The sequence below is a fragment of the Triturus cristatus genome, chromosome 2_2 (genome assembly GCF_964204655.1).
Source record: "Triturus cristatus chromosome 2_2, aTriCri1.1, whole genome shotgun sequence".
Classification (NCBI taxonomy): domain Eukaryota; kingdom Metazoa; phylum Chordata; class Amphibia; order Caudata; family Salamandridae; genus Triturus; species Triturus cristatus.
This window is the reverse complement of record NC_140582.1, coordinates 261,842,179-261,856,166: the sequence shown is the minus strand read 5'-3', so window position 1 is coordinate 261,856,166 and position 13,988 is coordinate 261,842,179. Positions and strand designations below refer to the sequence as shown.

The 13,988-nt window shown below is 40.5% G+C and overlaps 1 protein-coding gene across 2 annotated transcripts in view; it reads left to right on the top strand.

Moving 5' to 3' along the window:
- Positions 1-8,707: 8,707 nt before the first annotated feature.
- LOC146862118 (protein NipSnap homolog 3A-like) overlaps positions 8,708-13,988 on the top strand; it is a 418,751-nt gene continuing 413,470 nt past the window's right edge. The window contains exon 1 of one of the 2 annotated variants that reach the window (XM_085641309.1): positions 8,708-8,863. In XM_085641309.1, the coding sequence (XP_085497435.1) occupies positions 8,819-8,863 (45 nt within the window). In that variant the 5' untranslated portion in view covers positions 8,708-8,818. Of the gene's footprint in view, positions 8,982-13,988 lie in introns of both variants that reach the window. The other variant, XM_085641310.1, reaches the window with a different exon arrangement.

Below are 13,988 nucleotides of genomic sequence, written 5' to 3'. Positions count from 1 at the left end.
CAAACTACCTATTCCTCTCAATCTTACTTTCTGTCTATTTTATACAACCCGCATCATTTTCTATTCACCATTCCACATAATTCCATTACACAAATACACTAAACGCCACACAATTCCACCCCACACAATTTCACAACTAACAATTCCAATTAAAACCACATAATTCCACTACAACTAACATAAACATACATCCTCTTCACTCCAAACAAAAAACAAAAGTAAAAAACAATATAATTTACACAACCAATAGCTCAAACTCCCGCAAATGCGAGACCTATTGCATTGCAAATACTTGTTCAGATTGTGGGTAGGCCGCCTCGTAGGCAGCCGGTCCCAAATCCGAAACGATGACAGATGGACTGAAGTCCGCCTGCCATCGTAATGGGGCCCTATGTTATTCTGCCTGGCGCTGTGTGTAAGAAACGTGTAGAAGTGAGAAAATCTCCTTCGGCTGATATGGCTTATTTAGGAGATATACATGTGCTAAAAGGTATGAGTCTAAGAGGTAAGATATGTATACGATAATAAATGGGTGTTGCTTATATTTCAAAAGGTAATCCTATTCGTAACAGGAGTTGTGGAGAAAACTTTACCTCTATGTAGAGCATATCTGCCAGCACTGCAGTAGCAGCCCTCCACGCCTAGAAAGCTGACGTGAATGCGAGGTGGAGAGGCTTAAATACTCCTGCACTGACCCCAATGAGAAGCGATTATATGTAATTTGAAGCAGCTGTGGCAGCCATCACTTTCTTTTCTGGGTTTTTCCTTTCTCTTTTTTTTTTATTTAAAATTATTCCGAAAATACAGAAAGCAAAAACACATAAACACATATTTTCTAACCACATTTTTGTTCTAGCAGTAATCATCAGCGAAAGAAAGAAAGCATCAACATTGGTGGGAAGAAAGGAAAAAAGGAAACAAGATATAAGTCATACAGCGCTTAGAAGAAAAAAAAAAGGAATGCACTCTAGTCAGATTCCTGAATTAAACCATCCACCCAGTCTTTTAATGGATTCCAAATCTTCATTCCTAATTCTCTGTTCTTTTTACCCTTTTGTGCGAAAAGTGCTCTTTCAAGATTAAAAATATGAACCAGCCGTGTTTTCCATTGCAAAAAAGTAGGGGGAGAGGGATCAAGCAAAGCTGAAGCAATACATAGTCTAAACACTGCCAGAGATATAAATAAAAATTCATTATTATCACTATCTTGTGTCGTTACCCCAAGCATCATTAACTGAGGAGAAAGCATAATTTCTTTTTTTAACACGATCGAAAATGTTGTTGTTTCTCTTCTTAGTAGATCCAAAACGGGGCATGTTGCAAAAATATGAGTTATATCTGCTTCATAAACTTTACATCTAAAGCAGTGGGTATCTTCTGTACCCCCCCATTTAGCAATTTTCGCGGGCATAATATACAAATCGAACAAAGTCTTATAATGTTGTGCCCGCAAATTGGCAGACCTCAAAACCAGATTGCCCGTTTCTATAGACTTTATAAAGCATGAATATACGGCATCAATCCTAGCCTGCCATTTCAATACATGTTTTTCAAGATCATCCGTAGCATTTCCAAGTAATAAACTATAGAGAGAAGAAATTGTAAGTTTAGGTGTATAACTTAAGACTTCCATAAGTGGTATAGCTGAAAATCCCATCGCACCACCAGCTTTTTAAAGAAGGAAGTCTCTTATTTGTAAAAATTTGAAAAAATCTCGATGATCTATATTAAATTTAATCCTCAGCTCCTCAAAGGATGCAATATGTTCTCCTTTTAAAAGATCGCCTATCCTGTAAACCCCTAGTTTATCCCATCTCTGTAGATGCCAGTCTGACAAAGCCTCAGGCATCTGCTCATTTTCTATCAATGGTGTATATCTACTGTATCTACCAATCCCCATTTTCTTCCTAATACCAGTCCAATTTCGAAATGCCGCTAACAAAGTCTTAAAACGGGCCTTGTTGTAATAGCTAGGTTCATAGATTTTTAATAGGCAACCATTAGCGCATGGGCCGATTAAATATTCAAAAATTGATGGTACAGAATTAGAATCTATTACTATTTCCTTTTTTTTTGTGTGCCAAAAAGTGGCCAATAATACTGCAAAGAAGCTGCAAAATAATAGAGTTTAAAATTAGGTAGACCAAGACCTCCCCTGTCTCTAGGCAGGGATAAGCAAATATTCGATCTCCGTGTGCGTTTATATGACCATATGAACCTAGAGATCTCCCGCTCAATTAATTTAAACCAATCATTAGATATTTCAAGCGGGATTGTACGAAAAATATATAATAATTTTGACAAAATGGTCATTTTAACTAGGTTACATCGGCCAATTATAGATAGTTTTAAGTTATCCCATCGGCACACATCATTTTTTATTTTTCCGATTATAGGGGTAAGGTTTATAACAATAATATCATCAACCTTTGCTTTTATATGTATCCCTAGATATGTAGCCTCATCAACCAGCCTAATATCGACAATAGTAGTATATCTATTGGCCAAGATCTGAGTCTTTGCTCTATTCAGTCGATAGCCTGAGAGTGAAGCAAATCGATCAGCCAATAGCTCAACTTCTGCCATAGTTCTATCGGGTTCTGATGTAATTATTGCTACATCGTCGGCATATGCCATTATTTTGACCTCCCAGCCATGCAACGTAATTGGGGAGATATTAGGGGAAGACCCCAGACAGCGCAAAAAAGGATCTATATATAATGCGAACAACAAAGGGGAGGAAGGACAACCCTGCCTCGTTCCTCTTTCTATTAAGAATGATTCAGACTCCCCTCCCATCATTTGTAAACAAGCAGTAGGTTTAGCATATAATACCTGAATGGCTGTAAGAAACTCTGGTCCCAGCCCGTTAGCTTCCAAACATTTCCAAAGAAATTTCCATGAGACGCGGTCGAAAGCCTTCTCAGCATCTATAAAAGCAACAGCCATAGGTTTCCTTAAAACATCTGTTGCATCAAATAAAGCAATGAGGCGCCTAATATGATCGTCCATCCCTCTCCCTTGAATAAAGCCATGTTGCCAGGCTGTCACTAATTGTGGCATGATCTCATTAAGACGGGATGCAAATATTTTAGAGTATAACTTTGTGTCACTATTTAATAATGTGATTAGTCTATAAGAACCCAGGTTCAGAGGATCCTTCCCCTTTTAAAAAAAAATAATGATATTGGCGGCCCCCCAAGATGCTGGTGGTGCTGCCCCATTCCTAACTCCTTTGAATAGCCCCAATACTTCGGGCGCCACCTCGCTAAAAAAAATCTTGTAAAATTCAAGTGGTAAACCATGCGTACCAGTGGCCTTGCCTGATGGAAGGTCTTGTACAGCTAAATAAAGCTCCTCTTGCGAAATTTCTATACCCAAGGAAAGAGCTTCCTCCTGAGATATTTTTATTTTCAGTAAGAATTCATTTTCATATGACCTCTCTGTTTCCTCTAATATATCAGCAGCAGTGTATAACTCCTCGTAATACTTTTTAAAGGCTTCCCTAATTTCTATAGGGTCCGTGACTATGTCTCCCTGAAGCTTCCTGATCCGTTTAATATGACCCATATCTATTTGTTGCCTCACCTTAACTGCTAGTATTCGACCAACTGTCTCACTGTACTCATAACATTGTTGCTTTTTCGCAAGATACTTCCCAGCTGTTTTATCCAAATAAAAATCATTCAGTGAAGCTTTGGTCACCATTATCAAATCAGTGACCTTTGTGTGATCCCCACCTTTGTTAACGGTCTCAATCAGTTCCTTCTCTAAAAAAGCAATTTTTTTATAATAACCTTTAACTTGTTCTGAGCTCTTTCTCTGCTTAATCAAACTGTATCGAAATTTCTCCCCTCTGACAGAGGCTTTAAAGGTATCCCAGATTATGCCCGGGGCTGCACTATCTTTATTGAAATATAAAAACTCACCAATCCATTGTTTCATATGACTCACATAATCGTGGTCAGTGAGTAATGCTCTCTCAAAAGTCCACTTATTCTGTCCTACTCTCGCTCCTGACACGGGAAATTAAAAAAACCAAAGGATTATGATCCAACATTATCCTTGGAAATATATCAATCCTAGCATCCTTCATGAGAGAGGGAGACACCAAAAAATAGTCTAGTCTAGCAAATTTAAGATGAGGCGCAGAGAAGTAAGTATATCCAAACGCTGAATTTCTCAAACTAGGCCACACATCCACTAAGCCAATGTCTTTAATCAAATTTTTGAGTGCATTATATGATTGAGGTTTACGATTCCTATTTACTTCCACTGCTTGATTGATCATATATTTTGTTCCATTAATGTTAAGATCACCACAGATTATGTAAGGTTCAGGCCAGGACAGAAGCTCCAAAGCTAGAAAATTTAACATCGAAGAGTCATCTAAAACAGGGGCATAGATTGAACACAGAGTAAACAAACCAGTTCCACTTCTAACTTCCATAATTATCCATCTGCCATGTTTAGCCACATTTTTTCTCACTCCTGTAATATTTTTATTTTTTAACAAAATTGCCACCCCTTTAGTCCTAACATCTTGTGTTGTATGAGCCATTAGCTTGAAGCCCAACAAATCTAATATTTTATAATCATTACAAGCTATATGAGTCTCTTGGAGACAGATCAAGTCTGCAAGTAAAACTTTAAGGTCTTCTTGAATTCTTCTTCTCTTGGCCCCGTTATTTAGGCCGCAGATATTTACAGTTGCAATACGCAGTTTAGCCATGATCATTAGCACACAGCCCCCCCCAAAATGATCCTACAGTTCGTATACAGATTATTAATCTCAATCAAAGTGTCTGTATAAAATCATCATGAAAATTATTATATATCTTTTTTCCCCTTGCCCACTTAGTGCCTTTCAAAATGTTTTCCAAATTACTTTCAAATAACACAAGCATACAAAAAAATACAACAATTTTTTTATCTGTGGTTTGCTTTCAGCCCCAGAGGAAAAACCCAGTGCCTCCCAACCACCACTACTCCCCCTCCCTTAAGCCTTACAACCCTCCCCCCACCCCCTCCATATCAGAGCAGCCAGACCACACCGGTCTGTATGATAGGGAGAACGTTGAACGCCATGGAGCCACTAACACCCCCCCACTTTGTTTTTTCTCTTTTTGCCTCCCTTTTTTTTTCCCCTTTCATTTAGCCAAACATACTACTCCCTATGCTACTCAGAGTCAACTATTATTTATAGAGAGAGATTAAATAAAAATATTCCTCCTAAGTCTTTCTCTTCTCCCCCTGAGCTTGTACCAAGTACTCTTTAGCCTGAATTGCAGACGTAAAAAATCTAACAGCCCCTTTAAAAATCGTTTTTAACCTTGCTGGGGCCAACAAGAAAGCTTCAAACCTAGAATCTTGAAATGGCTTGATTAACTGCCTTAAGCGCCATCTGTGCTCCACAGTTATGTGGCAGAAATCAGGACGTACGAAAAAGGAGGCCCCTTTAAACTGTCGTCTAGTCTCCGGACGGGCTTTCTCAAAGATGGCCTGTCTCAAAGAGAAATTACCAAAAAATACCAAGATTGCCCTCGGTTGACCAGTATCTCTATTAGGCATGTTATGGCGAACAAAAGGGAACCTATGAACTCTCTGGATCTCGTGATCCCAATCCCAGCCGATGAGCTCTGGGAAGGACTCCTTAAAGAGACCTAACATAAACCCCCGAATATCTTCCCCCTACATGCCTTCCTTAATCCCCAGGACTCGAAGATTATTTGTACGCTGGCGATTTTCTAAGTCCTCCAGTTTCCACATTACATCAGATAGTTGAGTTTCATGGGTCTTTGTTTGATCTCTCACAGCCACCAGATATTTCTCAACAGCGACAGTTCTTAATTCCATAGAATCCAGCCTTTCACAAATTTCGCCACATGTACGTCCTACTTTTCGGATAGCCCCTTCCAGTTTTTTTGTGCCCTATCTTGTCTTTTTCCCATCTGCTCTAGTCTCTGCCTGATGATCTTTGATAGTCTCCAAAATGAGGCTTGCTATCGATTTATCCATTGTTGTTATGGGTTCCCCTAGCTGTTCAGAAGACGGAGGGATGCCACCCAAGCTTGAAGCTTGTTCAAGAGGGCTGATTATACCAGTGTCTGAATAATCTCATTTTAGGCCAGAAGCACCATTCTTTTTCTTTCTTTGAATCTCCTTAGGGCCCTTAGCCCCTTTTGTAGAGCTCCGTAAGTTTATATGGCGTTTCCGGGTTGTTTCGGGCGCTTCAACTGTACTAGACCCTGAAGTAGTGTCGATATGATCTGAATCACTGAGTGCTACCTCTGATTCAGAGGTCCCTGATCGTGAATCCTCCGTCAGAGAATAAAATTTATCCGGGCCATCTGAAGTAGCCCCAGAAATAGCATCCATTACAGTTGGCTTGTCAGACATGGTGCCACTGCCCAGGACCTCGTGTGAAATGCCTCCATCCCTGTAACCTAGAGCATGGGGGTCTTTTACCACAACAGGTGAAGGTGCCTGTATTAAAGCTGGAATATTAGGTCCCACATCCTGAGTCTCCGGCCTCTGGTCGCAGGGTATATCTTTTCTAAGATAATTAGCGGCTAGTGACTCTTGTGACCCTGCCGCAGCAGAAGAGTGATCAATACCCAATGTGCAGTTATCTGGGTTCAGATTAGGTGGCAAATTGAGCAAGTTCGAATCTGCGATTATCGCTCCATCCCGGGTTTTAAAAAACGCTGTAATAGCCGGCTGAGGTGTTGTTGGTACATTATTTATAATATTACTTTCCTGTGTCCCCTTTCCTTCTTCTGCAGCCATTAGTATGCCACCTTTTTTGCCTGCAGTTTGATATCTATCATGAGGCGCCCTCCGCTTAGCCCCCAAGTCTTGTTTTTTAGTAATTCGGTTCTCCAGGGGCTTACCTACTGGTGTTTCCATGTTTGCAGGGGACATCAAAGCCGGATTAATCCCAGCAGACTCTTTTTGCTCACGCGGTTGCCGCATCGATTTTGGTGGCATTATACGAAAGTTTATAACTAAAAGCCAGCTTTGGAAAGCTCTCTGTGCTTTCTTGATAATTTCGCCACTTGCCGCCAGCAGGAGCTCAGCCCAACCTCTAGCGGAGCATCGCACGGATCCCGCCGCCTGTATGGGCGTGTCCTCTGCCGCTCCGCATCTCGCTATCCTCGTCTCCGTCTCCGTGCAGCAGCCGGCCCCCGGAGGCTCTGCAACTGGGATGGAAACCGCGGCGCCACCAGCAGTCCCCCGCCCGAGGTCAGCAGCGTCAGGTAAGTTCACCTAGTCCATAGGGAGGCTCTCCATTTCTCCGCCACTGTGGGAGGGCAAGGCAGGGGCTCCGCAGCGAAGTTCTACGCTGCCGCCATCTTGCTCTCAGAAGACTGGAAGGGTTTTTCCATTCTCAAGGGTGAAGCTGAAAAAAAGACCTCCCTTTACAAGTTTGTCAAAACTGTACAATTTGCTGCAACTTTAAACAAAAGTGCAGTTATGTTCCTGGCTAAGTGCTTATGTCCTTCAAGGTGCAGCTGGGAGACATGCTTCCCATTTTGTAAAGCGGATGCACTGTGATAAGGAAAGGACGGTAGCACTATCAGTTTGTCATGCATTTTCCTTAACTCATATGTTTACATGAGAACGTTTAAAAACGCTGGAAAGTAAATAGGTGAAAAAATATTTAGCATTGTTTTGCTTCACATTTGTGATGCAAACATGTTGTAAAATCTTAGTAAATAGACTCCTAAATTTTCTTAAGTCGGCCAGGCTAACCAACTTTTTCAAGAGCCTCCACTCCATTAGTCGTTCTCTCTGCCACTTGCTTGGGCCACAATTCCCTGTAAAACATGGACGATTTCTGGTTACATAGGGGTCTATTTACTAAGATTTTACTCTGTGTTTGTGTCACAAAAGTGATGCAAATCTTTTTTCACCGATTTACTTTCCAGCGTAAAACCTGTTTTAGCCTGGAAAATCACTTGAAAGTAATGCATAGTGGTGCTTTGCATTACTTAGTGCCAAGGGGGCGTACCATGGGTGGTGCATAGACGTTCCCATGCAGTGATCCAAGGTTTCTGATGCAAAACCCTATTTACTTGAAACAAGTGGACAAAGCTTTTGTTTAATAATTAATTATACATTAAAATCACAAGTACCTGCCTCCCAAAGTAATACGAATAGCTTGGGTGGCATGTATTAGTCATTTTAATGAATATTCATAGTTTGAATGGTCACTCTTGTAGGAGTGATAGTGCTGTCATTGGCAGCATTAGTGGGAGCAATAGGTGGTGCGAGCGGCAGTGGCCTACTGACAAGGTCCCTGGCACTTCTATTTTTCTTTTTTTTTGTTTTCTTTTTTTACAAATTAGGCACTGAGAGCAGCCTTTGAGACTGTCTGACAAACTAATAAATCTGGCCCCTAATGTACAAAGGGGCAGATTTACAAGCCCCTTGCGCCACTTTTGCGTCACTTTACCCAGGTTAGAAATGACGCAAAAGTGTCGCAAGGGCCGTGTAAATAAGCCCCAAAGAATCTGGCTAAATAAAAGCCTGCGTTCAACGTTAATCTCTTCCAAACAAAAAGTAAAAATTACGTTTTCATAGAAGAACCATCAGGCAGTCTGTTCACTAACCCAGACAGAACAGGAAAGTATGTATGCCTGAGGCGATTGGGCAAAGAGCCACCGAAACACCCGGGAGCGCTGCGCTAACAGAGTGAGGTTTCGAGTCCCACGGTGGAAGGCACACCTCTTTCTCATAACTGCGCTGCTCCTGGGCCGATTTGACAGAGTTCTTCACCTTCCTGCTGACAGCGACCTCGAGGAACGCACGCACCATGCTGGCCCTGCGGAGCGCGCTGAGGAGAGCCGCGCGAGCGCAGGTAAACCAGCCATGCTCGAAATGACAATATGCTGCTGAGTCACCTACATCTTGAGAACAACGGCAACAATATCACTTTCTCTATCCCTTAAGTTGTCTGCAGCATTCCATCCTTCCAGGTTCGTGCGGTGTGTTCTCTTGCAAGCTTCAGCACTGCCTTCAATCAGACTCCCGTCAGGCTCCAGCAGCACTCTGTATTGTTGTAGGGCTCCCTCGCGCCAACGACCAAGGTCCATACAGGTCCCTGCAGCCCACCCCAGCTCCATGCTCTAGCGCCGCTCCATCCCTGCGGTCACGCACCTGCGTCATGCTCTCCCCTCCATTATGCTTCCGAGGCATCTTTCCTAGTTTCCAGCAGGGTTGCACCTGGCTGTGCAAGCTCGTGCAACACCCCTGCTCTCAGATTCCGACATCACTCCTTCCCTTTGGCTGCCTGCACCACTCATTCCCTTCAGGCACTGCAACATTCAGTACCTTGGGCTCCTGTGCCCTTCAGACCGCCCGCATGACCTTTGGCTTCTCTACTGAAGACTCCCCTGAAGCTGCCAGGTGCCTCCATATCGCAGTGGGTGACAGCTCCTGCCATTCTTGGCTTTTGTAGGCAGCAGCTCTTTACATCTTGTGGTTTAACGTTTTTTATTGTGAGAGAGGAGGGGCAGGGGTGCTCTTGCACCCACAAATAACCGTGCCAAAGGTCGATGGTGAATGAGCATTACAGATGACTTTAAGTTTTGTTTGTATCTAGTGCCTTTGCTGTGTGTTCAAAGACAGGTCAAATGTCAGTCTAGTCTTCTGACAAACTGCTGCCTTTTCTTTTAACATGGAGAATGCTGTTCACTTTCCACGCAAAGTGGAAAGATTTAGTCAAGTGAACTATATGACAATCTTACTGATGTGAAAGGAAAAGGCTGTTGGATGTAATTTTCTTCTAACACAGCATTTACATGCCTATAAATGAACTGTACTCATATTTCAAAATAAATGAACAGAGATGCTCAAATGAAGTATTTTTTCTAATTCTGAAATGTGATGGAAGCAAAACATTTTTAATAGAAGTAACACAAATAAAGAGACTTTACTTGGAGGTGCGCATATAACAAATATTTGCTGAAATTTACACACATTAGCATTTGTGTGCAGTATAGTTTTTTTCAGTGCAACTGTATGTCTGTGCAAATTTAGTGGTCATTTCAACTGAAAATATGCTGTCTGTAAAAGACAGTTCGCTACCACGCCATGCTTTAATAATGTATTTGTGACAGTTTGCTGCTAAATACAATATCAGCTACATACTACACCTTTACCACTCTCCTGCCGAATACGCATGGCTCATAATCACTTATTTAATATAATATATTTATTGCCACACATACCCCACAGAGAAGCTGCAAACTAACTGATCCACCACTTCCTGTGGCATGATGTGAAGTTCAAGCAGTACTGTGTCATTTTCGTCTCTTTCGGGCATCCTTACACCACTTGTCTTCAAATGTAGGCATCAACTGACAGCAGTTCCAGCGCGAGAGTGTACTACAATAGATAAGTGGAACCAGTCAACCACCTCTTAAATGGTGGGTAAGCCAAGAGAAGGATTTGGTCTTGCGACGCGCAGGCTTTAAAGTTGCTGAGCAGTTGTGAAGCACTGTGTGATCTTGTGTTCATCCTTTCATTTTATACAACTATAATCGGGGGCACTTTCTTTAGAAGCCCATAGCACTGCATTCAGAAAAGTTTGAATATAACAATCAGGCTGTAGCTGAGAAGCAGGTGGCAGACGACTGAAAGTTTGGCAACTGCTGAGAGCTTTCAGGTGCGGCAGCAGGAGTAGTCGAGGTGTGTCCAGGCTGCTCTCAAAGTCAGAAGCCTGTGACAGCTGTATGTTTGGGGGCTTATTCATGAGAGCCCTGCATCACTTTTGCATCACGTAAAGTGGTACATGAGTGACGCAGGGCTCAAATTTCGATTTATGAAGCCACTTGAAGCCACCCTGCGTGGCTCTGAGCAGCTTCATAAATCATGAGTAAGGCGACACAGCTGAGCCACCTTACTTTGCGGCCAGGAGGCGTTCTATGGCCGCTTCAATTCCCATGAAACATCCATGAAATTTGATGCTGCCCCAGATTTAGAAAGTGCTGTAAACCTGGGGGAGCGCCAAATCTGTATGCCTCCTGAGGTGAGGCGTAATGAGGGGAAATATGTTTATTTCTCCTCGTTTTTTCTTCTTTCTATGTGTGCTGCAGAATGCAGCACACATAAAAAGAGGAAAATGCCTCTATGGATTGTTTTCATGTAGGAAGGTGCCCCTTACTGCAAGAAAACAATCCTACATTCAACGGAGGCGGTGCAAGGGTGCCTACGTTAGCGATAGGCTCGTGAAACGCCAGCACTGCAGGGAGAAAGGACAGAAATGCAGGGAGAAAGGACAGAAATGCTAGAGGAAACTTTCTTCAAATGTGGGGAGGGGGGCGGTGGCTGATGTCTTGTAAGGCAGAGCCTCACACACTACTCTGGGTGTCATGCTTCATCAAAGGCCCACCACACTCGCCAGAGAAAAACCTATTGACGAGATGTATGCTTAGGTTGTGGAATCATGCCCAGCACACAGTACTTGAGTGTTATCTCTATGTTTATATTTCTTGTTGGTCTCAGTCTAGTTACTACCGTTATCTATTACTTAGTTAATGCCCTACAATTCCATGTTAAATGTATTAAGGTAGGGTCCCTCTCTTCACACCTCAGACATTTAGAGGATCTCTCTGGTTATATTCTCCTCAGGTATAGAAGGGTCATATATGTGTGGCACAGGAAATTAAAGTGAATTAATTTGAATCTTGCATTACTAGAAATCTCCTGAACATGTACCCACCCGCCCAGACGTTATACGGGAGTTGCACCGATTTATCATCCTCCATACCTTTCGTGTTTGCATCTGTATTATCCTTCTGTCTTTTTTCAGCCCCTTATAGATGTTTGACACTACCCTGTCCCATTTCTAATATTGCCCCTAGTGTAGCTGAGGTACATGGGGTATTGGGGAGCTCTACCCACAATTCCCTGGCAGTTCTGGGCAGCATTGTATATTGGAGAAACTGCCCCAGTCCCACCTTGAATTCCTTCTGGGCCTCAGTGAAGTAAAGGAACTCTTCACCTGGTTAAAAATCTTCAATGGTTATTCTGGCAATTATTGACATAATTCTGGCTATCTCTTGAGGGTGAACGACCAAAATATAGAAAGGACAGAAGATCGACTCTAAAATATAGATAGCACATAATATTGAATTACTAAAATATAGATAGGACAGAATATCGAAATTGGGGTATGAAATATCGATTTTCACAATATCGAATGAAAAAATATAGATTTCCATAATATCGAATGTTTTAGTGTTATGTATGGTAGTATATGTGTTAAAATAATGTATTATTTTTGTAATGTATGTTTAATTTTTTTAAAGTAATAAATGTTATGTAATTCACGTTTTGCGTAATTTAATTCCGTAGCGGGTTGTGGGTGTATAGGGGAATAGGGTGGGAAGTAATTTAATTATAGTAAATTAAATATACATTTTTATTTATAAGTATTGATAATTAATTGATTATTTAATTATTAATTGGTACTTAATTTTTATTAATTGGTAATTAATTTCTATTTATTGGTAATTAATATTTATAAATTGATTAATTGATAATTATGTTAATTGTATTTTTTATTAATAGGAGCGGGTTGTGGGTTTATAGGGGAATTGGGTGGGAAGTAATTTAATTGTAATAAATTAAATATTAATGTTTATTTATGTGTATTGATAATTAATTGATAATTAATTATTAACTGGTAATTAATTTTTATTAATTGGTAATTAATTTTTATTAATTGATTAATTGATCATGTTAATTGCATTTTTTATAATTGAGAGTGGGTTGTGGATTTATAGGGGAATTGGGTGGGAAGTAAATTAATTGTAATAAAGTAAATATTAATTTTTATTTATATGTATTGATAATTAATTGATAATTAATTATTAATTGGTAATTAATTTTTATTCATTGGTAATTATTTTTTCCCAATGGTAATTAATTTTGATTAATTGGTAATTATTTTTAATTAATTTTTTATTGGTATTGATAATTAATTTAATCTTACTTTAATATTAAATCATTACTTTCCCTACTGTTGCACTCACTGGAGTGATAATAGTAATTTTTAGCCTCCCGCTATCCAACGCTTTCCCTACTGTTCCACTCACTGGAGTGGGAATAGTAATTTTTACCCCTACGCTATCCAACGTTTTCCCTACTGTTGCACTCACTGGAGTGGGAATAGTAATTTTGACCCCTACGCTATCCAACGCTTTCCCTACTGTTGCACTCACTGGAGTGGGAACAGTAAATTTTACCCTTCCGCTATCCAACGCTTTCCCTACTGTTGCACTCTTTGGAGTGGGAATAGTAATTTTTACCCCTACGCTATCCAACGCTTTCCTTACTGTTGCACTCTCTGGAGTGGGAATAGTAGTTTTTACCCTCCCGCTATCCAACGCTTTCCCTACTGTTGCACTCTTTGGAGTGGAAATAGTAATTTTTACCCCTACGCTATCCAACGTTTTCCCTATTGTTGCACTCACTGGAGTGGGAATAGTAATTTTTAGGCTCTCACTATCCAACAAAATCTCTACTTTTTTTACATTACATTTATTATTTTTACATTTAAAGCTTTTTTTATAATATTTTAAGTATGTTTAATTTAATTGTTTTTAATATTTAACTACTTTTATATTATTTTTAATACAATTAAAAAATTCGATATTTTAGCTAACTATATTTTAACATTCTATGTTTGGAATCGATATTTTAGTACTAACCTGTTTGTAGATAGGGATTCTATATTCTGTACTTCTATATTTTGGAGTCGATATTTTGGGCATTCTATATTATGCCCCTCGATATTTAGTCACTGAACCCTCTTGAGAGCTATGGCGTCGAAAAACCCTTCCCTAGATTGACTTCTCTGGTATTTGAAAATGGTGAAAAATGGGCCTATCAGGCACAGTCTGACCTTGTGTAACAGTAGTTACCATAAGTACTGACTAAACAGTATTCACTAAAATGAAAATCTGGCTTTTCAGGAC